Below are 24,345 nucleotides of genomic sequence, written 5' to 3'. Positions count from 1 at the left end.
GCCTGAGTGTGCTACGGTGACTTTTAGGTGTCTCTTGCCATGTTGTCTTTTCTAAGTTAGGGGGAAAGGTCCTCATTTGGGGCTACTGAGACCAAATATCCTGAGTGGACTAGCACCAGGTGTATAGGGAGGCCCAGGACCCCACTGTTCCCAGAATTTGCATGGAGCACAACTTCAGCTGCTCCTCTGCTCCATCCCACTCCCCAGAAGGCTCCTGGAGAGGTCCCTGGAAGCTTAGAGGAAGAGACCTAAGACTTTGTAAGTGGGTCCTTGAAGGTGAAGTCATTAGCACATCCTGTGTTATTGGACCACATGCTTAGCTCTTGGTAGCTTTGGGGCCTTAGGTCTTAAAAAATCTTAGTTTCCTTCTCCATAAATAAGGTTGATGTCACCTTACTGGGTCGGTGTGAGAGATGTCAAACAAGAAAGCACTCAGCAAACATAGGTTTTTAGTAGTGAGAGGGGCCAAGTCAAATGCCATAATATTCCAGGTCTTTTTCTTTTTCGTTCAGTGACTACTGAGTGCCTGTACCTAGCCTGCATAATGTTATTTTTTCCTAGAAGAACCCTTCCTTACTCTCTGTCTTTTAACCAATCAACAAATTTTTTTTTTAAGGCTTAACTTAAAATGACATGATGTCTTTCATATTTCCCCTGTCTCTTATCACTCCCCTGGTGTGGAGTCCACCTGGTGCCCTAGTCCTGTCTCATCTGCTAAGCCTTGAGCCCACTGCAGGCAAGAACCTTGACTTTATTTTCATGTCCCACAGAACCTGACACCCAGTGGATGTTCAGCTAGTGTTGGTTGATGGCAAGTTACTGCCACACCATTTAGAAAATAATTACCACTGGTGAGTTACCAAAGTGCAAGGGTTTTATGGCAGTGGAGGCCATATCCATTGGAAGTGGTCTTGGAGGTTGGAGGAGAAATCAGGAAACATCCTAAGAAGAGTGACATTAAAGCTGGGATCTGAGGTGGGGAGTGGTTAGAGCACTTCAGAGGGCGAGACGCCTGTGCAGAGGCATGAAGGTGATTCATGGTTGAATTGTTCAGGGAGCAGAGCACAGCTAAGTTAATCTAGAACATAGTATACCTAGAGGGAAGCAGCAGGGCAGCAGGGTAAATACTGAAACCCTAATACACGGGCCCTTGGACATCCCAGTGAGGATTCTGAAAGTCACCCAGCAGGTGGTGTGGAATCTACTAAAAGGGTTTAGAGTGGGAACAGGATAAGGTCTGAGCTGTGTGACTTGCGATTTTTCCCTTTGGATTGTAAATGGGAGACCAGGTATTTCCTATCACCCTTCTATTGACATCATTGTTTTGTTGATGGGAAGTGCCATTTGTTTATAAGCATGACACAGTGGATATTTTAATTTCTTGAGGCAAAGCACTGGAGAGGCAGAGGGTCCCATAAATAGTACACAGGACACATTTTTTTTTTGCTACCATCATCATCTGGCTAAGTGAGAGTAACCTACTTGCTCTCTCAGTTTCATTATTTGTGAAATGGGGACAAAATTTGGGTCATCTGCCTCCCATGGTTGTGGTGAGAGTCAGGTGCCTTAACAGAAGGAAGTATCATTACTCTTAGAGATAACATCATCACTAACAAGTTGTGAGTGGCTGGTTATATCCATGGTGTTGGGATTCAACCTGCAAAGACCTTCCTTTGTTCTGAAACCTAACAGATGTATCATCCTACAAGGGCACAGGCCAGAGCAGATGTGTGCTGTGGAAATCACTAGTTATTTGCTGATCCTTGTTCCTAGGAGTCCCAGAGAACTCAATGTCACAGTGTGGTATGACGGGTCCTGCAGTGGAGATTTATCCCCGGGACTCTGAGGAAGGGTGAGGAGCAGAGGAAGACTAACCAAAGAAGATGACATGAGCAAAGTCTTGATCAATTAAAGAAATTTCCAGGAAGAGGTGTTGAGAGGTGCTCCCCACCCTTCCACCCCCCGAGAGAGGATAGCGTACACAGACACTCAGGATGAGAAAGAATATGAACTGAAGACAAGAAATAGCTCAAGGCAGTCTTAAGGAAGGACAGAGAGAGAGAGAAGACAAGAAGAGGCGGGAAAGGCAGATTGGATCCACATGCCCAGCTGGCTACAATGCTTAGGAATTTGAACATTATGTTGTAGTCAGCCTCAAAGATACACAAAATATATACAAAATATACAAGATATACAAAATATATCTTCAGGAGCATGGCATGATCTGTTCTTTGATTCAGAGAAGAATTTTTTTCGCAATATGGAAGTCAGAGGAGAGATTGGGCTTTATTCGGGATTTATTGTATATCTACCAGAGACTAGGTGGAGGATACAGTGGGGAACAGAATAAAGCCCTATCCTTGGAGAACTGTATTATTGTGGAGACCAGTTAAGAAACTCCTACACTGGCCCCAAGGCATGTGATGAGGGCTTTAGCTATTGAGGAATAAATGCACATAAGAGACATGAAGAAGCAGAGTTAACTGAGGCCAGACAGCTGGCTGGATGTGGGGATGGAGGAAGAGGAAGAACATTCACTGGTCATTTGGAGAGAAGCTAATGAGTTCATTTTGGATGAGGAGGCTTGCATTGCCTGCAGGTCGTGCATTTGGGTACCATCTGTACATCAGCAGTTGAAAACACGGCTTGGCACATGGGAGAGAGATGAGAGCTGAAGATCTGTGTGTCACCTGCATGGTGAGGTTGTGGGACTGCAGAGAGCCTGGGCTTCCCCAGAAGAGCCTGTAGAGTGAACACAGAAGAAGTTTGATAATAAAACCCAGGAAAAATCTACATTTACTTCAAAAGAACAGATGCTAGTAAGGAGAGTGAGGAGTATACTGATAAAATCAGTATTGGCAGTAATAGTGATAAGAACAACAACTATCAACAACTTGATTCTGGCTGTTGATGATCACATCTGATTTGGGACAGGTGGGTTGTTTTTAGGCTGGTGTTAAAGTTCTTTGAGTTCTGGATGCCCATACCAACCGCAAGAAAGGAGAGCAGGACCAGGCGATGGGGAGGGTGGAGAATCTGCGTAGAGATGTTTGAAGCTGGGCTGCAGAAGAATCAGAATATTTTCAGCCTTCACTGGGAAAACAAAGCTAATCTCAGAACAAGGTTTGACAGTGTCAGTAGGGGACCATGGGCAGCTTTGAGTGTTTCTCCTCCCGGGGATGTTGAGCAGAGGGGACCTTGCGTGTGAGGGCACTGATGGTAACTGGGGGGCTCCCTCCCTGCTGACACCCATTCCCCCGCCCTGCGCTGGGTTTTTTTATGTGCCCAGTGCTTTGGATGCACGTCCTTCCTACATGAGTCTATTGGCAGCCTGTCCTCCATCCTTCAAAGACGCAGTCTTCTAAAGTTGTCAGTTAATCTTCAAAGGTACAATTGTCAGAGTGATCCCTCTGCCACCCCCACCCCCTGTGACCAGCTCTGTCACCTCTGAAGCAAGTCATTTAACCTCTGCATGCTTTGGTTTCTTCATCTGTAAATCAGGGGCAATAAAACTTGTTCCTCTACTCTTCACAGGGGGTGGGATGTGCGAGTATGGAGGAGGCAGGGTCAGAAGACAAGAATACAAAGCGGTTATGATTGCTTGTCTGGAAGGAGACCTCTCTACGGCGCCTAGGGCCATTTCTGCCGTTTGCCTCTCTGCATCCGAAGGGAGGAGAAGGGTTGTTCTGCACAGCATGTAAACGCCTCCCCACGTGTGGGTCCTGACCCCCATGAAAGCTCATTTTGTGTGGACATGATGCCAGGCAGCTGGAGGAGCTCTTTTGCTGCAAAGTGGGATGTGCCAGTCTGTGCTGGGTCCCTGCTGCTGGCGTGTTCAGTGAATAGTTGCGTCTGGGGATGGAGAAGGTCCTTGTGCCGTTGAGAGGAACTTCTCAATAGCTGTTGGCTCAAGCCCAGTCGGCCCCTTTTGTGTGCTCACATAGGCCTCTGGGGGAAAAGAAGCTAAACATGTGAGGCAGGCAAGTGATTGATTATAGGTGCTTCAAGCAGTCCAGTAGGGAGGCAATGGCTCAATGTGTCCCTCTCTGTCCCCCCTTAGCCTGTTTGGTGTTTCTGTGTCTGGAAGCATCTGGGCACAGTGGACCAGCAACTTCAGGCTCAGGTAGGATGGTGGATGTATCAGGAGTTGCTTTTACGTGCAGAGAATCACTGAGTGCTTGATCTGAGTAGATGTCTCTTCTTGGCCCAGCCGCACACTCTAATTCTTGATACTCTGTTTCTTTAAAGCTTTTCTGGTGGGATACTACTTTGGGGTGCTTGTGTGCTAGAGATCTTGGGATTGCTGCTCCTTTTTGGGAAGGCCTAGAAATCCTCTGTGGACATTCCAGCCTTAGTGGCCTCCAGGAAAGCAGCCTGTTAGCTGGCCAAGGGCTTCTGGCTGCAGCCTCTTCATGGGCCCTGACTGTCCTCAGCCCTTTGCCACAAGTGGGCTCCTGGAATTCCAGGGTCTGATTTGGGGAAGGATTCTGTAAAGTATGACCTGATCAGCAGGCTTTGAATTAAGAGAAGAGAGTCTTGCATGGTTTTATGAGAAATAGCACAGCATTCATCCCCTTGAGAGTGGCTTTGCTGAAAATCTGCCTCTGCAGTTTTCATTTACATGGTAATGAGCACGCAGAGCTTTGGCCCTTTGTCATTTCCAGATGAAGGAAGACCCAGTTCTTTGGGGGCTACCCAAACACACAGAGTATCTAAAAATGGGAGTGAACCTGTCCTGTCTCAGTAGCAGGTGCGGCTTGCCTCATGGGGCACTGCAGCCATGCTCAGGGGTGGGCTCTTTCGTTTCTTGTTGCTGTTGTGAAAATCGTTCCTCTGTTTTCTCCATGTGGTGTAGTTACCAGGGGCTTAAATCAAAACCAGAGCCTGTTACTGGTCCCTGCCTCCGCTTTGCAACGTGGTTTGTGTGCGTCTTACCTCCTGCGTGCCTCGGTCTCTAATACTTGGCATTCTCTGTAGTACCTGCTATGCTGATGTTGTTGCTAAACTGGGTCATGTTTTCAGTGACACAGCACAAGCTAACGCACAGGAATGCCAGAGGGTGTACCAGGCGCGTTTTCCTTGGACCTCCCATTTACTTTTAACTCTTTTTTTCAGTACCATTCCTGGGTTAAGGTACACACACAAGCTGCTCTCATAAAGCTGAAGAGCAAGGTGGCCACGTGTTTGTTACCAGTTACAAGTTCCAGAAGAAATGGGATACACTCAGGGTGGTCCATTGACCTGGGAAGACAAGGGGGGAGCAAAATCCAAACTGGACCCGTAGTGTGCTTTGTTCCTCCAGCTGGCCGGGACTCCCTCCTGCCCCTTCCTAGCCTCACCGCCTTCCCGTCCCTTCCGAAACAGCTTTCACCACTGCGCCTTCTCTTCCATGGTGCTGGGCTTCCCTGGCTCTGAGACTTCTGTTCTCAGCTCTCAGAGCGTTAGAATCATGGATTGTTGTCCTAGGGAGGCCCATGGCAGTGGTCTGGTCTGGGGCATCACATAGAGGTCCTTGGCTCCTCCACAAGATTGCCCTGGAAAGAATGGGGTTGAGGGGTCTTGCTGAGCAAAGCATGCAGGTCCCCCCCACCCCCGGTTCCATGCGAGTGGCGCTTGCTTTATATTCTGTGCCTTCTCTTAACACTCTTCACCAACCTATTAAAAGACTGCTCCCAGTCAGCCCCCTCACTCTAGAGGGTGAAAATGAAATTCCCCCTCATACATATGGCACTTCACTGCAGTCACTACGAACAGGGTGCTGGAGATGGCCACTCGGGATTGAGGCCCAGGTCCATTCCTTAGTTGTCTTACATGTGGGGCAAACTACTTAATTTGTATCTGCCTCAGGGTCCTCATCTGTGAAATGGGAATACTAATACAAATGACATTGAACTGCATGAGGGTTAATGAGGTAAATATATGGAAAACACACAGGATGTGCTTGACGTGTGGTGAGATTTCAATTGGTGTGGACAGTCCATCTCATGCTCCTCGTTATTTTCATTTCTTGTAGTTTAGTTAGCAAAACTCCTGAAGGCTGGGGTCTACAACTGAGCGTCTTTTATCTTTCCCCTGATCATGCCCTGCATTTTCTGCATATTCATTTAACATGTGTCTGCTGACTTGTGGACATTCAAAGGGCTGAGAGAGCAACGCCTAATGTCAGCCCTCCAGCACTAGATTAGTTTCCCCGGGGGCCCCAGGCTCTCCCCTCCTTGATCTCTCAAAGCACAGCACATGTGTTTAGTCTCAACCCCATATGCAAAGCCCAGTCAGAGGGTTAAAGGGCTCTGTGGCCAGGTTCAAAAGCCACAGCCTGCTGCCATATGAATAAAAGATATTGCTGAGTAGAGCATTTTATTATTTCTAAACCTTTTCCCCTCTTACTGCTGACATCCGGGTCAGGTAGCAACATCAGCTGCAGTGATTGGCGGGAAGGATAGTATTAGGCTTGGCCTCTGGTTTTGCTTGAGTGACATCCCCTCACATGTCTGATTTTCTGCTTGTTCTGATCAAATGGGGGTTCAAAGGTGGCTCTGAACGCCTAAGGGTCAGAAAGTGAGGTGGTCTTTCCAGTCTCTGCCTTCATCTGTTCTTACATTTACTCAGTGGGAATTTATTAGGCACTTATAATGTGCAAGGGCTGTATTAAGTACTAACACTAGAAATAGGATTAAGATATAGCCCAGCCCTCAAGGACCTTGAGTTGGTGCCTTGATACTGTTATGGATTCATGTGGGTGGCTCTAGTGAAATACCACAGACTGGGAGATTTCAACAACAGACCTTTATTTTCTTACAGTTCTGAAGGCTGGAAAGCTGAGGTCAGCTGCAGGCAGGGCTGGTTTATTGTTAGAAGGTCTCTTCTCAAATTTATCTTTTGGGGAATAAGTTCTTCTCTCCTAGCCATGTCCTCACATGACCTTTCCTTGATTTGTCTGTGTGGAGAGAAAGAGAGGAAGAAGCAGGTTTCCCTTCTTATAAGGATATGTGTCCTATGCAATCAGGATGCCACCCTTATGACCTCACTTAATCTCCATTACCTCCTTATAGCCCCTTTGTCAAGATACAATCTACATTGGGGGTTAGGGCTTCGATATTTGAATTTTCAGTACATGATCCAGTAGGCACCAAAAGAAGACATTTTAATTTTGATGAAACAATATTATAAGGACCCTGAGTTCTTACCCTAGCTCGGGGAGATCAGGGAAGGCTTCCAGGAGGAGAGGATACCAGAACTGAGTTTTGAAGAAGAGTGGCAATTAGGTGATGAAGGGGAGGAAGATATAGGGTAAACAAAGGTGTAGCCCCCCAAACCTGCATGTGTGTTGGGGAGTGGGATAGGGAGTAGGTTTACAGACTATTCATTTACCTATTCATGCACTTTATTAAGTCACTCACCAAACATTTCCTGAGGTTTTCTCTATTCAGACTACATGCGGTCGCTGATGGTGGGGTCCAGAGATGACCCAGAAGCTCAAATTTGTAGAGTTCCTAAATTATAGGGCTACAATGTTCACTCTAACCTAATCAACCTACTGCTGGACACCCCCATTATTCAATTACAGCTGCTGGGCACTCAAAAATCAATTATGAGGGACTCCCCAGGCCACCCAGGGGCCCACCCCTGGTTTAGGTCAGGTAAATATTGAATTATTATGTAGAGTTAGCCTGTGGAGAAGTGACAGGTTAATATCTACAGTAACAGGAGGCTCTCTCCAATTGTATTTTTAAGTCATTTCAAAATTATCTTTTGGGGAGTAAGTTCTTCTCTCCTATTTAATATATTTTCTTTCTTCCAGCCCCCCCCCCAACCTTCTTCTGATATTTTAAGTGGAAACAAATGGAGCATCTGCATGATTCATGGACTTAGGTTTGGTTCTGATGCCATTTCAGGGTATCTGTGTTATAAGATCCATGGCCTGTGTCCTTAAGGGCCTTGCAGGGATCAGCTGAGAAGGTAGCAGCCAAGTCAACTGAGCGCTAATGCTCTTGCTCACCCCCTCTGCTTACCACATCCTAGGGGTGCTTAGTCTTATGCCTGGGGGCTGCTTCAGGAGGTCTGTGCACCATCCCCCACTGCACCTCTGGACTTGTAGGAAGACTTGTGTGTGCATTTCTCTAAAGAGGGCCTGTAGCTTTCAATAGATTCCAGGTCATTACCTGGAAAGGGTAAAAAATCCCAAGCTCAGAACAAACTGCTATACACGGTACACATCACCTGCAGCTAATTCTAGGCAGAGATCAGGCAGAGGAGGGAACCATTTTCGAGGGACTGGGAAATGATTTTTCCGATTTATGATTGCCTTTCTCTTGAAGATTTGGGATTTAATTGTCTATGGGCTGGGCTTAAAGATGTGCTGGGGAATAAGTGCTGGAGCAGGACAGGCGGATGGGGTGCTAATGAATCCACTGGACTGGCAGCCTTGGGAGAGCTGCCCGAATTTAGCCTTCATCCACCCTGGCAGTCGCAAACACTCTGCCATTTAGAAAAACGCTGCTATTAAGCAGTTTCTCTATAAATATCAAAAGATAGATATACATGGAAGAGGTGAGTTGATCATTTGCTCAACAAATGTTCATTGAGCCTTTATTAGGTGCAAGGCACTAGGCCAGATGAGCAGGGAGCATCAGAGATGAATGATAGGCAGGCCCCCAAAGCTTGGGTTGTTATACAAAATTATGTGTGGAAAATATTCATCCTGATTTTTCCCCCCGAAAATGTGGGCAGAATGAGAAATATTCCAATAAACAGGCAAAAGCGATGCTTTTGTCTCAGTTATCTCTGCAATTCAGCATGTTGTTATGACATATTGAAGCATTATAGACTTTATAACTGTGATTATGCTACTGTTTCCAGTGTTAGAAATGGATGTTTTAGTTGCATATGAAAAAAGTGGTTTCTCTTTTTTTGCTTCTGTTTTATTTTTCCATTATGAATATTAAAAACATAATCAATGTCCCTGTTGTTCAGATTTGTGATCCATCCAGTCGGGGCTTTGGCTTTGGAGTATGAGAGCTGATGGGCCTTCTAGAGACTTGTCCTCGTTACTGGTGCAGAAGCCAAGGCCCAGAGAGGAGAGAGTTGCTGGTTTCACAGCTGGTTAGTGGAGGAGTTGCTACTAGAACCCTGGAATCTTCTCTCTGGTGGGGCTTTCCTATTACATCACTTGTTGTTTTCCAGACAACAGGGGGTTCATAACAACAGAACCCCCATGGCGGGGAGGGAGTTGGTTAAGTGAGATGATATGTGGAAAAGCGCTTACAACAGGACTGGTCCAGAACACAGGTCAGTCAATACTACCATTATTGCTGCCGTTATTCCTGTGAACCCTGTTCTCCATAAATTCATTTAAATGCTTCCTATGTCCATTCTCATCTTTGCCCCTTTGTCTAAGGTAGTGCATTTCATATCCTTGTGAGCCACTAAGTACTTCTTTTATTTTCCCTCCAACACATTTATAGCTATATGGGGCACTGAGATAGGCCTGCACTTTTTTTTTTGTAGAATTCGAATATGCTGTTGTCCTACAGACTTCACTTCCCTGAGAAGGTAGCTTGCCCCCTTGACTCCTCAAGTGCTCGAGTGTCCTTGACTACTCCTGTGCCTGAGTGTCCCTCTGCTGGGCTGGCCCCTTAATCCCTCTTGGATTGTGCCGAGGGGCCTATGGGCTGGCCCAGGACCAGAGTGTCAGGCTCCTTTCTGATGACTTCCAGAACATTGTTGGCAGTTCTCTTTGTGTTTCGGCATTGCCCTGGGTGACTCTTTTTTTCCAGGGAATAGAGACCCAGACTCCAGGCTCTCGGTACCTTTGCTGGAACACAGATGGCTGGAAACACTGTGTTTCATGACCACTGTGTAGTGTGAATAGTTTCCTGAGCCAGACTTGCTCACACTGAAACCCAGGAGAAGACATACCGAGGAGCCCTTCGCACTGAGAACCTCACACTCACAAGCAAACGCTGAGGTTTTAGTAAGCCTGGCTATGGCGAAATCATTAAAGCCAGCACAAAGCAAATCTGCAGTGAAGCAATTAGCGATTTATGTGGGAACAGTAATTCAGCACTTAACAAAATAAAAAAAAAAAAAGTAGACACATGCTTAAGACCTTGTAACTAAGAACTGGAAGTTTGAAATCTTTTCTCTTAGAAAGTATGTGTTAGCAAGAATGGCTGACTCAGTATAGCAGACGTTGAGTATTTAGATGCCTTAAAATGCTTGTCTTTGATAAGAAATCACTATGTTATAAAAGTATCTTACTTTGGTTATTTTATATATGTATTCAAGTTTGAATTACTTGATACTTACTGTGTAAAGGGCATTATCTTAGAGTAACATTCTGCATTCTGCAGAGTAACCCCTAAGGCAGGTCTTCTGCCCCTGGGAGTTGAGATGTATTTAGTTGGAAAATAATTCTGTCACCTGTAATTGTGACAAAAGAATGTGCTAAGCCAAGAGAGAGATGTGGGGTCCCAGAGCAGGAAGAATGGCTTCTGACTTGTTTGAAGAGGGAAGGATTTGTAAGAGATCACATTTGAGTTGGGTCTTGAAAGGCATGGACAACTCTGACAGAAGGGAATGGAGAACAGAGGGTTTGAGAGCATGATTGGGTATCTCAGTGGGCAAGCATGAAGTGTGTTCACTGCCTGCTGGGGACTCACTTTGGCCTGGGCTGAGAGCCTGTTTTGGAGACATACAGGCAGTAGGGCTGGAAATAAATAGCATTTATAATATGAGTGGGTATCACTTACTTGCTTCATGCTGGCCACTTTTCCATTCATTTCGTCTGATGAGTTTGGCTCCTTTTTCATCTTTATTTTTCAGACAAAACACAGCAGCGAGAGGCTAGAGGACAGGCCCAAGGTCCTAGAGCTGGAATTGGTGGGGCTGGGGTTGCCCTCTGTTTCCGATCCCAGAGTCCTTCTTGCCTACCGCCTCTGGCCTAGGACACTCAGCTGTGGGGGCCTGGGATGTCAGACTAAGGATGAATTTGCCTGCTTTTCCTCTTTAGAAGCTCTTTCCTCAGTACCCCTTGGACCACAGACTAAAGGTGGTTAAGCCCAAAGTCTTAAAAGAAAGGCATTCACAAGTAGGAAAAATAATTTCCTAATCTCTTGAAAACTGTTTCCTTTCTAAGAATCTTTCAGGAGGCTCCCAGGAGCCTCTGAGTTCCTCAGAAGAGCAGCTTGTTTGAAGCAAACTTTAAGGCCCTGGTTCTCAGCTAGGGCCATTTTGCCTCTCAGGGCACATTTGGGAATGTCAAGGGACATTTGTGGTTGTCATGACTATGGGGCAGGGTGGAGGGTGTGTGCTGCTGCTCTGATGCTCAACACCTTACAACATAGGAGAGCCCCCTACAACAAAGAGCTCTCCAGCCCCAAATGTCCTTGGCTTGAGAAACCCTGCTCTAGGGTGATTGGTCTGTCCTTAATTGGGGGTGGGGTACATTAGAGGGGAGTCCAGGCAGGGAGGCAGGTGACCAGGAGGAGGTGTTCCAAGTTGGGGGTGCTGAGAACCCAGAGGAGGTGCTGGCAGCAGGAATGGGTGGAATGAGAAAGCCTGGGAATGCATTTCAAAGGTTGAATTTAAAAGAATAGAAAAGAAGACCAAGAAAGAAATTATAGCCAGAGGTTTCTAGTGTGGGTGTCAGAGAGAAGAGTGGAATCATTAACTGTAATGGAGATGTCAGGGAGAAAAGCTTATTTTAGAAAGATGAGTTTGGTCTTAAGATATTTAAATTTTGACATGCAGGTAAGAATTGCCCAGCAGGCATTTGAGAATGAGGACAGCAAGAGAGTAGTTGGGGTTATGAAGGCAGACTTGCGAGTCTTTTCATGGGAAGCAGTAATTACAATCAGCGTTCAGTGGTCTCGGGAGAAGAGGAGGAATAGGGGCTCTGTGATTGGTGCCTCTGCGGGCTGGGGCACAGGGAGAGTCAGGAGGCCTGGATGTGAATCCCAGCTCCTTCTCTTAATAGGCACATGATCTTGGACATGGCCTTGAACCTCTGTTTGCCTCTTTGTCCTCATAGGAGACCAAGGGAATGTTCATATTGGTGGATGGGGAGTAAGGATAGTGCAGTGTCACTGATCCAGGACCAGTGCTTAGGGAGCAGCTGGCTGCCCTGTGACACTGCGGAGGTGCAGGGGACAGATGAGAACTAGCAACAGCCCCCCCATGTTAAGAGCTCCTTGGTGACTTTGGAGACAGCATTTTCATGATCAGTTTGTGGTTTTGTGCATATCCCTTCAACCCCAGCTAGCCTCACTGACACCCTTTGCTTATTTATATATGTATTGCGGTGGGTGATGGGAGTTGTATATATGTGGCTTATCATCCCCTCCACTCCTGCCCCTTCTCTTCAGTAAGAGAAAATATAGAGAAGTATAGAGAACAGAGAGAAAGAGCAGATGAACAGCTAAGAAGTTATATACAAGTGGTAAGAGACAGCAGAAGATGTCGTGATCATTTCTGCAGAATCTGTTTTTCTTCTAACCCCCAAACTCCTAGTCTCAAACATAAGAAATAGTGCTAAATGTTCTAAACACTAGAAAATTGTCCAGACGGACTCTAAGAAGCAAACCTCCTGCTTTCCGGGAGTACATGTTGAACTTGTGCTTTGTTGTGGGGCTTGGTGGAAAGATAGTGTGCCCAGCCTCCACTGGGACGTGTCCATCCTGCTTAGATGAGGGTTGTGGGGCCTGAGGAACATGGGATGTGGCTGGAGTTTTTCTGGTGTTGAGGTTTGAATCTCATGGGATAGTACTAAGCTCACACTGATAAGGAAAGCAGACCTTGTCCTTGGTGGCCCTTCAAGGATGCACTTTTCCCAGGGATAAAGAGTTCTTGAGCAATCCCTCCTGCGTGTTAAGTGCTGACTAGTTCTTCCCTTACCTGGAAATAAGCAGGCCAATTTTATTCTCAAGAAAGGAAGCCCCCAAAAAGTGTGGTGTCAGCACCACCTTCCCCTATTAAGAATGCCAGGCAGTGGGTTCCTTGGACTGTCATGAAATTTATTTTTCAGATCCTCACTTGGGAAACTGGGTACCATTTCCACCCCTACTCTGACCTCTGGCAGCAACACTTTAATTATCTGGATCTTGCTTATTTCTTATGTCATGTATATTGAATGCATCAAGTATGCCCATCTCTTTGAAACATTATGAGAATGATTTTTGCTGTTGAATATTAAGACCTCCAAATGCCCCTTCTTCCATTTGGTTAGGTGGCCAGTGTGTCCATGAGTATTTATTGAGTAGCTACCATTCTTGAAGCCTAAGTGTAGATAATTGTCCAAAGGGTTGTAACTCATGTTTCATTTGAACTGTTCTTAGGAGTCTGGCTGTTTAGTGAAATATGAGGTTCTCTTAAAGCATGGTGTGCTCTTTGGTTTAGTTTTATTTTCTGAAGATGGAGAACCTGGGATTGGAGGGGGCTAAATAGAACTCTACATTATACCTTGGCGTTGGGCTATGTTTCTTTCTGTTAGTGGAAATAAAACTAGAGGAGTGGAGAAGGAGGGAGAGAAGATAAGTGGACAGAGACACCATCTGTGGTTCTTATGGTTCTTACAGCAATCACACAGGGGTACCAAGGTCAAAAAGGAAAACCATGGATAATTGTACCCTTTACCTTTATTAAAATTGCCATGTACATGTATGTGCCATATGTATGTGTTCATAATTGACATTTTAAAGAAAATAAGCAAAATCAGGAAAATAAATGTCACTCTGATCCTCTCTTAAAAATGTGATTTATGGGTCCTCCCTGATGGTGCAGCGGTTGAGCGCTGGGCTGTGAAGGTGCCCACAGCCTCTGCAGCACCAGTTCAATCCCTGGCCACCAGCGAGGGTCCCACAATGGCGCACAGACCTCTCCTGAAGCGCCCGCTGCTCCCCTCAGCAGTGTATTTCATCAGTCTGCCTGTTCTGTTCCCCGCTCCGGCTTTGGTGAATTCTCTCACCCTCCGCGCTTCTGACTGTACCCAGTGCTTGTATAAATCAATCAATCAATCAATCAATCAATCAATCTTAAAAAAAAGAAAAGCGATTTATGTGTCTTTTCTCTGTGTACACATCCCTCCCCATGGCACTATCTGCATTACTTTGTAGCTTGTTTTGCTACTTAGTAACATGTTATCTTTTATACTCTTAAATATCAATCTGTTATAACATTTTTAGCTGACTGTATATTATTCCATTTTCTGCATAGCCTATAACTTACGTTAGCTTTTGTGCTGCACATACAGTGATCAGCAAAATATAGAGACAGTTTGTCCAGCAGGGGAGACAAACATTTTGATCATTACAAAGATGAATGTGTAGGGCCTCCCCTGGTGGCGCAGTGGTTGAGTGCTGGGCTGTGAAGCTGCCCACAGCCTCTGCAGCGCAGGTTCGATCCCCAGCCACTGGTGAGGGTCCCACATGGCATGCAGACCTCTTCTGCCGAGCCCCCTGCTTCCCTCAGCAGTGTATTTCATCACTGTGCCTGTTCTGTTCCCTACTCTGGCTCTGGTGAATCCTCTCACCCTCCCACGCTTCTGACTTTACCCAGTGTTTGTATAAATAAATAAATAAATCTTAAAAAAAAACAACACTGATTATATTAAAAAAAGAAAACAAAAACAAAACAAAACAAACAAAGATGAATGTGTAATGACAAGCTGTGAAAAGTGAGGTGAAGAACACTTGGTCTTGAAAGTGCTCATAAGGGGGAAGAAGAGAATCTGACTTAGTCTAGGTTGCAGGGGTGTGTTCAAAGAACGCTTTCCTGGGAAAGTTGGCTTTGAGTGGAGACTAGAGGGAATCACTACATGCATGAAGCTCATAGAGAGAGTGTGTTCCTGGTGGAGGGAAGAGCCTGTGCAGAGATCTTGTATCAGGAGGCAGCACAGAATGTTCAAGAACCTGAGAAAAGGCCAGTGTGGATAGAGAGAGGAGAACCTCAGGTCTTTAGTCTTTCTTGGCCATTTTGTATTTACTGGTATGAATTGTTCATTCATGTTCTTTATCAATTTCCCTGTTGACTTTTCTTTTTCTTATTTATTTGTAAAAAGGCTTCACATATATATTACATATCATTTTTAACATATATGTATATATATTTCACATATACTACAGTCATCATTCTTGCAATTTCTGTTTGCCTTGTGTTTGGTAGTTCAGTCTCATTTATTACAAATTTGCAAACCTCATTTTCTTTTAAGCACTGAATTTCTAGTGACATGTTTAACACTCCCTTTTCTATAGAAGTATAATTGACATACAACATTGTTTTAGCTTCAGGTGCACAACATAGTGATTCCATATTTGTATCCATTGCAGAATGCTCACCATAATGTCTGCTTACCATCTTTTCTTAGCAATTTTCAGTTTGCAACACAGTCGCATTTACTATCATCCCTGCGTTATACATTGCATCCCTAAGACTTCTTTTTTTTATAACTGGAAATTTGTACCTCTTTCCATTTGTGCCCCTTCCCGCTTGACTTTTAATTGCATTTATGATAGTCCTGTTGACTGTTTTTTTTCTCTGTGATTTCTGCTATTTGATGTTACCTAGAAAGTTCTTTCCAAGTCTAGGGTTATTCAAATAACTACCTATACTTTCTATATTTTATCTGTTATATTTAAACCTTTCATCAATCTGGAAACTCATTTATGTATATTCAGAAAAATGGGATATAGTTTATTTTCATCTGTTAGCCCATTGTATGGTACCATATGATTTACCAAACAGCCCCTTCTTTTCCTGCTGCTTGGAAATACCACCTTCATAATATATTAAAATCATTTAAATAGTTGGTTCTGTCTCTGGCCCTTATATTATAGTCCATTGATTTGATGTCTTTCCTGTGCTATTACCACACTATTTTCCTACTTCTACCCTTTAAAATCTGATAGAGCAAATCCCCACTCATTACTCTTCTTTTTCAAAATGTTCTCAGCTAGTTCCCATGAAATTGTTCTTCCAGATACATTTTAGAATCATTTTGCTAATTTGCAGATTAATTTTGGGACAAGTGGCATCTATTCAATACCAGTCTTCTCAGAAAAATGGCAAATCTCTCCAGTATCTTAAATATCCCTTAGGATAATTGGATAGGACAATTCTAAAGGCAACATCAACCCCTAAGATATTGCTGGGTCATCTGGAAACTATCACTGACCTGGAGAAATTGACTGAGATGAAACCTGAACCAGTAACAAAACACTGAGGGCCCTCTGCTGGGCTCCTCTGTCCTGTGTGTTCCATGTCACTACCTGTCCTCCTGGTCATGATCTAAGGTGCACTTGGGCAGCCACACCTCAGCCTTGTGTATGAAACACTAAATGAGCCAAGAGCTGTTGACCTTTTGAGACTTATTTCTGATGTGCACCCTCTTCAGTGCTTTCCAGGTTAGCTCATTTACTCTTGATGTGACCATCAAATTGTGATCATTAGCCTCTGTTTTATAATGGACACTGACAACTGCCATAACTTGGTCAAGAGAGTGAGGGGTAGTGATGGACAAGTAGGAGGCTGAGATGGGTTTGAACCCAGGCCTCTCTGAATGCAAAGTTTCACCTCTTTCCTCTAGACCAAGATGTTTGTGCCCCTCCCTCGGACTGAGAGCCACCTCCTCACTGGTCATTGACTGGAAAGAAGGGAGTTGGGAGCCCCCATCTGGTGTGGCTGCTCACAGAGCTGTTGTCATGGTTGGGACCCAGGGGAGCCAGCCCAGTTGTCCCTCTGTGTACAAACAAGACCTGCACCTGCACACATTTGGGACCTGTCAGTGGATTGGGGGACCACCAGCACACCTGCCTGGGGTGTTCTCCATAGGGAGCCACCTCCTTGCCTCCACTTAGCCAGCATAGCTGGAAGGTGCTCCCGGTGGGGGCATGGTGGGACCCTCGCAGGCTCTGCTGGCGGCACCTGCCTCGCATGGAGCCTGGGCCGGTGAGATGCAGCTCAGCTTTGCTATTTTTAAGCTGTCCGCTCTGCTCCTGTGGAGGCTGCCCACGTTGGATGCTGAATCATGATCCAGCTTGCTAATTGCAGCAGTGCCCGTGGCCTGCCAAGTACCCAGACGGGCATCTGGCTCTGCGTTTTGGCTTCCTGTGATGTAGTGGGAACCCAGCAGCATAAGGAAAACCTCCAGAGAGGGGCGCCAGGTAGGCTCTGTGGATAACTTAGGATTTTATACATTTATAACAACAACGCTTCCCCAAAGAACAACAGATCATTACAGGTTCTGCTTCAAGATGAGGACTTTGTATATCAAACGTGCCTATTTCAGTGATCAAAGTTGCTGTTGTACCCTTCTTAGAACACAGCTCCTGCATGCTAGGCAGATTAAAAGATTATGTGTAACACACGGAAGATCAGACGGGTGAGGTCAGGTATGTCTTTTGCTAGAAGTCAGTTTTATCTGTGTGCTTATTATATTTCTGAAACAATGGAGATTTAAGAAAACTTTCTACAGGGAGTTTGGCTGCTTTTTGACATACTCTCTGCTGGTCTGGGCCTATTTACCCAGGTTCTCTCTCTCTCCAAAACTACCTCGTGGGTTCACAGGACTAAAGGGGTCCACACTTCATGCTCTTTATCTCTTGGCTGGAACCCCTTAGAAACCCAGCTCCCCAGCTGTCAAAGATGGCTGAGTATTCTGGTCTTTTGGTTAGTGAGGATTTAAAGGACTAAAAATGCTGATGGCTCTTCCTTGGAGGGTGGCGTGTCTACCTCAAAGCCTTCTCTGCAGTGGGAGTCTTCCTGCCTCATGTCTGACAGAGATGACTGTGGTTTTCAACCACAGCTGTAGCCTGCGTGCTCGTCCCGCTCCACACTCCAAGTGGAGGCAGCAGGGGGTCGGGCCATGCCTTTGTGGCTGCTCAGATGCCCATCTCTTCCCATCGCCCCTCTGCAGCACTGACAAGCCCATGGGTCTTCCGAGCTTGAAGTGCCTGAATTCCTGTCAGCTCCAGACGGCAGGACCAGTTTCGTGGGCACTGCGCTGACTTGGGAATAGGAGTGATAGACACACATGTGGCTCCCCTGGCTCCCAGACAAACAGGGTGTGTGACTTCCTGGCACTGTTCTTGTTTTGCTCCGGCATTGGGCCCAGCACTAAAGCCGCTGTCACCGACAGTGTGTTCTCCCAGGATCTGGCCATGTGCACATTCCCTTCAGGGAATGTGACTTGGGCTAGATGATTGCTGGCCTTCATTACCTGCAGTTCTTCCGAGCCCACTGAGGAAAAGAAGACAACTTTAAGGAGATAAAGTGTTCTGTCTTGTTGCTCTGTCAGAGCACGGCTGGTGGATGAGAGGCCCTTTCCTTCCAACTTAGCAAATAAGTGTTGACTTCCCTCAGGACAGTGCGGGCAATAGTGATGGGCAGACCTTGGGGTCGGCTAGTTCTGTGTGGGGGCTGAGATCTTCCCAAGCTTCCTTGGGCTCTTGGGCATACAGTTCATAGGACTTGTTAAGTCAGCTCAATCCCAGTGTGTAGAAATCACTGGGGAGCTTCTGTGAAGGCAGATTCCTTGTGCTCACTTCCCAGCAACTCTGAGAAGGTGGATCTGGGTGGAGCTTGGTAATTTATATATTTAAGAATTACCATGAGGTTCTGTGAGGGTCTAGGTTTGATGACTCTGCTCTAGTGGTCCCTCAGTCCCATACAAGATCTCAGAGGACTTGATGTTCTGGAAGGAAGGTGGCTGTAGCAGCACCAGATCCTGAGATGCCTTTGGGGGCATGGCAGACTGAACGGGAGCTGGTGTGGTGGGAGGTCTGGGGTTCCTCTGTTCCATCCCCCAACTGCCCTCCTGGCTGCACTGCAGTAGACGAATGGGTTCCACATCTCTCTCAAATAAAAACCCTTCCTGATCCTGGCCCTGCCCTGATGTTCTCTTCCCTCCACAGTGAGCTTCTAGAGAGAAGTGTCCATATTTAGTCTCTTTCCTCACTTCCAACTCACTGTTCGACCCACAACAATATGGTTTCCACCCCCTCCACTCCACTGAAATTACCCTGGTAAATGTCACCATCGCCACCCAGTCTTGCCTTTTCTCATCTTTCTTGAGCTTTGCAGCACTTGACTGCTTTTTCCTGAAGCTCTCTCTACCCATGACTGTGAGGACATTGGTCTGCTGTGTCCCCAGAGTTCTGTCTTGGTCTTGTCTTATACCACATAGTCTGTCCAAGCAAGCTCATTTACCCCATGACTCCAACACCAACCTCAAACTGGGTCTGTTTTTCTCGCTCAGGTGTTTTTCCTGACAGTGGGGTACCACTTCTTTGTGAGGTCTCCAAGCAGACCTCAACTTGTCCAAAGTGGAATTATATTCTTCTCTCAAGTCCCATCTCTCTGAGTTCCCCCACTTTGGTCAATGGCAGTGTTATCTGCCTCGTCTTCTGTTCAGAGGCCCTGCATCTTCATGTCCAGTCTGTGCTGGAAGCGCCTCAAGTGCCTTGAGGATCGTATCCCCTCCCCGTGTCTGCTGACCTTATTCCACTCCCTTCTTGTTTTTTTTTTTAAAGATTTATTTATTTATGTATGCATACAAGAGCTGGGGTACAGGCCAGAGATGTGGGGGGTGAGAGGATTCACCAGAGACAGAGTGGGGAACAGAACAGGCAGACTGACTGAAATACACTGCTGAGGGGAACAGCGGGTGAGACAGGAGAGGTCTGCTTCGCCATGTGTGTTGCTTCTTGGCCAGCTGGGGATCAAATTCTTGCTGCAGAGGCTGCGGATTGCTTCATAATGCGGTGCTTAACCCCTTGCACCATCAGGCAGGCCCTCCACTCTCTTCTTGTTCCTGGGATGTTGGAGAAGCTTCCTCATTGATCCTCTGTCTCCAGCATTGCACCTCCCAGCCCACCCTCCCTAACACTAACAGGCTTATTCTGAAACACATGTTTGATTACACCATGTTCTGCTCCAGTCCTTTGCTGGCCCCCTGCAGGTAGAAGATAAGTCCTGCCACACAGCCCCGAAACCCTCTGCAGTCTGCTCCTTGCATCCTTCTCCCTGGGCCTCAGTTGCCACCATGCTCCCCACTTCTCTGAGCTGTGCTAATTGACATGTTCCCTGGGTACTCTGTAGCCCTGATGGATCTGATGACGAAGCAGAGAGCCTGAAGATTCCTTTGAAAGCAGCCTCACTCCCCTTGATCCCTTTTCTCATTTTCAACCTGCTGATTTGGTGTTTTCAAGGAGATGGACTACCTTAGTCAATAGTTAATTCATTTGTCCCATTTTTGAATGAAGATTCAGGTCCATGTACATACCAGTGTGTTCAACAGGATCTAAATCTTTTGTCCACATTGCTTTTGCAATCAAACAAAGAAGCCTAAATTTTTACATTGACTGTGTAGATCTGTCCTGAATAAATGTACTATTTCCATTCACCTTTTTAAGGAAACAAAAAATAGTTCAAGCATTCCCTAGGAGTCCAGGGAGCTTGGGTGGAACAGCTACTAGTCCTGCTTGAGAGGGAGGCTCTGCCCAGAGGGCTGGGTGACCTCCGATAGGGCAGGCTCTCAAGGGGCTCCTGGTAGCCTTTCTTAAGGAATCTGGTGTGCTTTGGCCTCATTTTCTCATTCTGAGCCTCCTTTGTTTTGGCCTCTGCTTATGCAAAAAGCAACAGCCCTGCCTCTTGAGGACAAAAGCAACTCTTGAGTGATGACCCTGTAAACTAATCGTCTAGCAGGTGAACTACAAAGTTGACGTAGTCCAGGGAGGCAAAGAGTATGTCCTGACAATTCTGTGCACAGCTCACAGGAGCAAGCGGTGGCCCTGGGCTTCCAGGCTTTGGTGTCCTAATTAGCATCTGAGCAGATGGCTTCCTTGGGTGGTGTTAAGGTTGCAATAGAGCTTCTGCTATTAACACTCAGTCGTAGCGAGAGCTTCCATCTCCTCCTGCCCCCATTTTCAGTAGTTCATTAATTGGATCCTTATATTTGTCCCTCACACCTCAAGCTAAATTTAGACCTTTAAGGTTTTGCCTGCTCAGCAGTCTGGGGGAAGGCTCTGTGAAGTGTCATTGTGCGTCCATACATTTTACTAATATTTGAACACAGGAAAGCATGGTGACTGAGGTGGAGAAGTCTGCTTTCATGGAGTACAGTCTTGATGGAAGATGGACAGTAAAACAAGTGCATACCATGGAAGCAGAAAAAGGACTTTTTTTTTTTTTTTTTTTTTATAAATTTTATTGTTATATTCCCCATACAATTGCAGCCCCCCCATTCTGACCCCAATCCCTCCCCTCCCGCCCCCGCCCCCCTAAAAGTGTCTCTGGTTCATAGTTTTTTGTTGATTTTGATTTTCACTTTCTTATAGTTATTCATTTTCCTGGTCCCTTATTTAAGTTTTCTAGATTCCTGCTATGAGTGAGACCATCCGGTATTTTTCTTTTTCTTTTTGGCTTATTTCGCTGAGCATGATCCCTTCCAGCGCCATCCATGTTGCTGCAAATTGCATGTGTTTATCTTTTTTGAATGCTGAGTAATATTCCATGGTATATATGTACCACATCTTCTTGATCCAGTCATCTATTTTTGGGCATTTGGGTTGTTTCCAAAGCTTAGCTATTGTAAACAGTGCTGCTATAAACATAGGGGTGCAGGTGTTCTTTGGAATTGATGTTTCTGTGTCCTTTGGGTAAATACCTAGGAGTGGAATTGCTGGATCATATGGAAGCTCTATGTTTAGTAGGTCCAGAAATCTCCACACAGCTCTCCACAGTGGTTGGACCAGTTTGCACTCCCACCAACAGTGCAGAAGAGTTCCTTTTTCTCCACACCCTCGCCAGCATTTGTTGTTGCTAGTTTTTTTAATATGTGCCATTCTCACTGGTGTAAGATGGTATCTCATGGTAGTTTTGATTTGCATTTCCCTGATGGCAAGTGATGTTGAACATTTTTTCATATGCCTGTTGGCCATTTGCATTTCCTCTTCAGAGAAGTTTCTTTTTAGCTCTTCTGCCCATCTTTTGACTGGATTATTTTCTTTGTTGTTGCTGAGTCTCATCAGCTCTTTGCAGATTTTTGTGATCAGTCCTTTATCATTAGTGTTGGGTGCAAAAATGTTCTCCCAGTTGGTGGGGTTTCTCTTTGTTTTTGTTATTGTCTCTTTTGCTGTGCAGAAGCTCTTTAATTTGATGTAGTCCCAGGTGTTTATCTTTGCCTTCACTATCACTGCTTTGGGTGATGTGTCTGTAAAGATGTCTTTGATGTGCAGATCACGTAGTGTTTCGCCTATATTTCCTTCTATATATTTTATGGTTTCAGGTCTTATGTCTAGTTCTTTAATCCATTTTGAGTTGATTTTTGTGTATGGTGTGAGGTAGTGGTCAAGCTTCATTCTTTTGCATGTAGCGACCCAGTTTTCCCAGCACCATTTATTGAACAAACTTTCTTTGCTCCAATGCATAGTCTTTGCTCCTTTGTCAAAGATTAGTTGACCATAAATCTGTGGATTTATTTCTGGATTTTCTATTCGATTCCATTGGTCTGTACGTCTGTTCTTGTTCCAATACCATGCAGTTTTGATGATTATGGCTTTGTAGTATAGTTTGAAGTCTGGGAGTGTGAAGCCTCCATTCCCTTCTTTTTTTTTCAGGAGAGCTTTGGCTATTCGGGGTTTTTTGTGATTCCATATGAATTTCATCAATAATTGTTCTATTTCTTTGAAGAATGACATTGAAATTTTGATTGGAATAGCATTGAATCTGTATATTGCTTTTGGAAGGATGGCCATTTTAATAATGTTTATTCTTCCAATCCACGAGCAGGGGATGTCTCTCCAAGAAAAAGGACTTTTAAGGCTGCATGCTGACTGCCATCTGGAGCGTGCGCTGGCAGGGAGCAGGGCTGGATGAGGTAGACCTGGCAGAAGGCTAGTGGAGGTGCCTTTCCTGTCATCTTAACCGCACACCCACCAGGTTCCAAGCTCTTCAAGGGGATGCGAGTTGTGCAGCAAAGGGAATCACACCATCACCGAATAATCTGAGACCACTCCAGCGTGCCTGATAGTGTGGGAAGAGGTAGAGAGATAGGCTAACTTTAGATTCAGAGTCAGAAGAGCTGGAGTCCAAGTTCACCTGGACATAAGCTGTGTCAAGTCCTTACAGATCTGTCTCTGTCTCTCTGTTTCTGTCCTAATCATCTATAGCTATAAAGGGACAATGAGATGATATTATGTGGAAGTACTAAGAAAAAGGTTATTGAATATAAGAATGGTTGTGGTGGCTATCACCTTTATTATTGCTAGTTTCCAACCTTGCCCTCCAACAGTTCTCTTTCTGGGTGAGATAATTATAGCAGAACCTCAGTAAGACTCATGGCCAACTCAGTTTTTTATAGACCCACTTTAGCAACATCACTTACATTCAGACATCACTGGCCTTATTACTGATGATTCTAATCTGTTGCTAATGCTTTGAATAGATTCCAACTTTTCTTTTCTTGAAAACAAGTTTACTGCCTTGAGTAGCTGAACGTACCTTCTAAAACCATTTTTAACTAAATCTTTTGCAAAGTCAGACTAAAGTGCTCCCATATACTCACCAAAATGCTACTGTATATATTGAAGCCAATTCATAGAAGTCTATTGTAGGTCCGTTGACCAAAGTTCTCAGCTGTCAGATTCTGCAAAGCAGGAATAGTGGTAAGAAGAGAAACTGCCCTCTGGCAGAGGTCAGACATCAGAAACAGCAGTCCCTCCCTGGCCTCTGGGTCCTGCCTCTCACAAGCAGCTGCTTTTCCTGCTTCTTGCAGTTCACAGGCTCCCTTCATTTTTCTAAACAGTTTGCTCATACTGGGATTTTTTTATTTCTTAGATTATTCTTTAGGATGCACCTATTGATTTCTTTCTTTCTTTTTTTTTTTTTTGTGGGACCCTCGCCGGTGGCCGGGGAATGAACAGGCGCTGCAGAGGCTGCGGGTAGCCTTGCAGCCCTGCGCTCAATCGCTGCGCCACCAGGGGAGGCCCTATTGATTTCTTTATATGGAATGTGAGGACATTCTTATTTCTTATTTCTCTCAAGACAGTTGTCTCCTAATTTTTGTTTAAACCTGTAGTCACTGTTTACTTTTTAAGGACTTTGCAAGTCCTGTTCAGCAAGGAGCCAGAAAGTAACCCAAGAGAGCATTTCCTTTTTTAAAAAAGAACTTTTTGTTTTTCCAGGTGTTTTGTTAGCAGCTGTCCTATTTGCTTTCTGTGTTTTGTTTTGTTTGCAGTATTTTCTGTGTCACGTCTTCCCTAAGGCTCCAAAGAATTCTCAGTCTTTCCTGATAGTGTTTTCTGTGTGGTTAAAAGTGACTGGTGATCTAGTGATCCCATTTTTCTCCTGGAG

The 24,345-nt window shown here is 45.3% G+C and overlaps 1 protein-coding gene and 1 long non-coding RNA gene across 7 annotated transcripts in view; one reads left to right on the top strand and one right to left on the bottom strand.

Annotated features, from left to right (window-relative positions):
* The window catches only part of SUSD4 (sushi domain containing 4), a 147,031-nt gene that overhangs the window by 17,811 nt on the left and 104,875 nt on the right, over window positions 1-24,345 (top strand). The window contains exon 1 of one of the 6 annotated variants that reach the window (XM_054694905.1): window positions 8,937-9,288. The exons of 4 other annotated variants lie outside the window; for them this stretch is intronic. In XM_054694905.1, coding sequence (XP_054550880.1) covers window positions 9,243-9,288 — 46 coding nt within the window. In that variant the 5' untranslated portion in view covers window positions 8,937-9,242. Of the gene's footprint in view, window positions 1-8,936; window positions 9,289-24,345 lie in introns of those variants that run through there. One more of the 6 variants, XM_054694906.1, reaches the window with a different exon arrangement.
* LOC129145755 (uncharacterized) lies at window positions 7,407-10,386 on the bottom strand. The gene is made up of 3 exons (XR_008551763.1): window positions 10,309-10,386; window positions 8,013-8,162; window positions 7,407-7,493 (listed from the first exon to the last, which is right to left on the bottom strand). It is a non-coding gene; the product is annotated as an uncharacterized LOC129145755 (long non-coding RNA).

Source organism: Talpa occidentalis, unplaced genomic scaffold (genome assembly GCF_014898055.3).
Source record: "Talpa occidentalis isolate TD23 unplaced genomic scaffold, MPIMG_talOcc4v2.1 talOcc4.14, whole genome shotgun sequence".
In the NCBI taxonomy this organism is placed as follows: domain Eukaryota; kingdom Metazoa; phylum Chordata; class Mammalia; order Eulipotyphla; family Talpidae; genus Talpa; species Talpa occidentalis.
The sequence above is the reverse complement of the archived record's forward strand: the minus strand, read 5'-3'. Positions and strand labels throughout refer to the sequence as shown.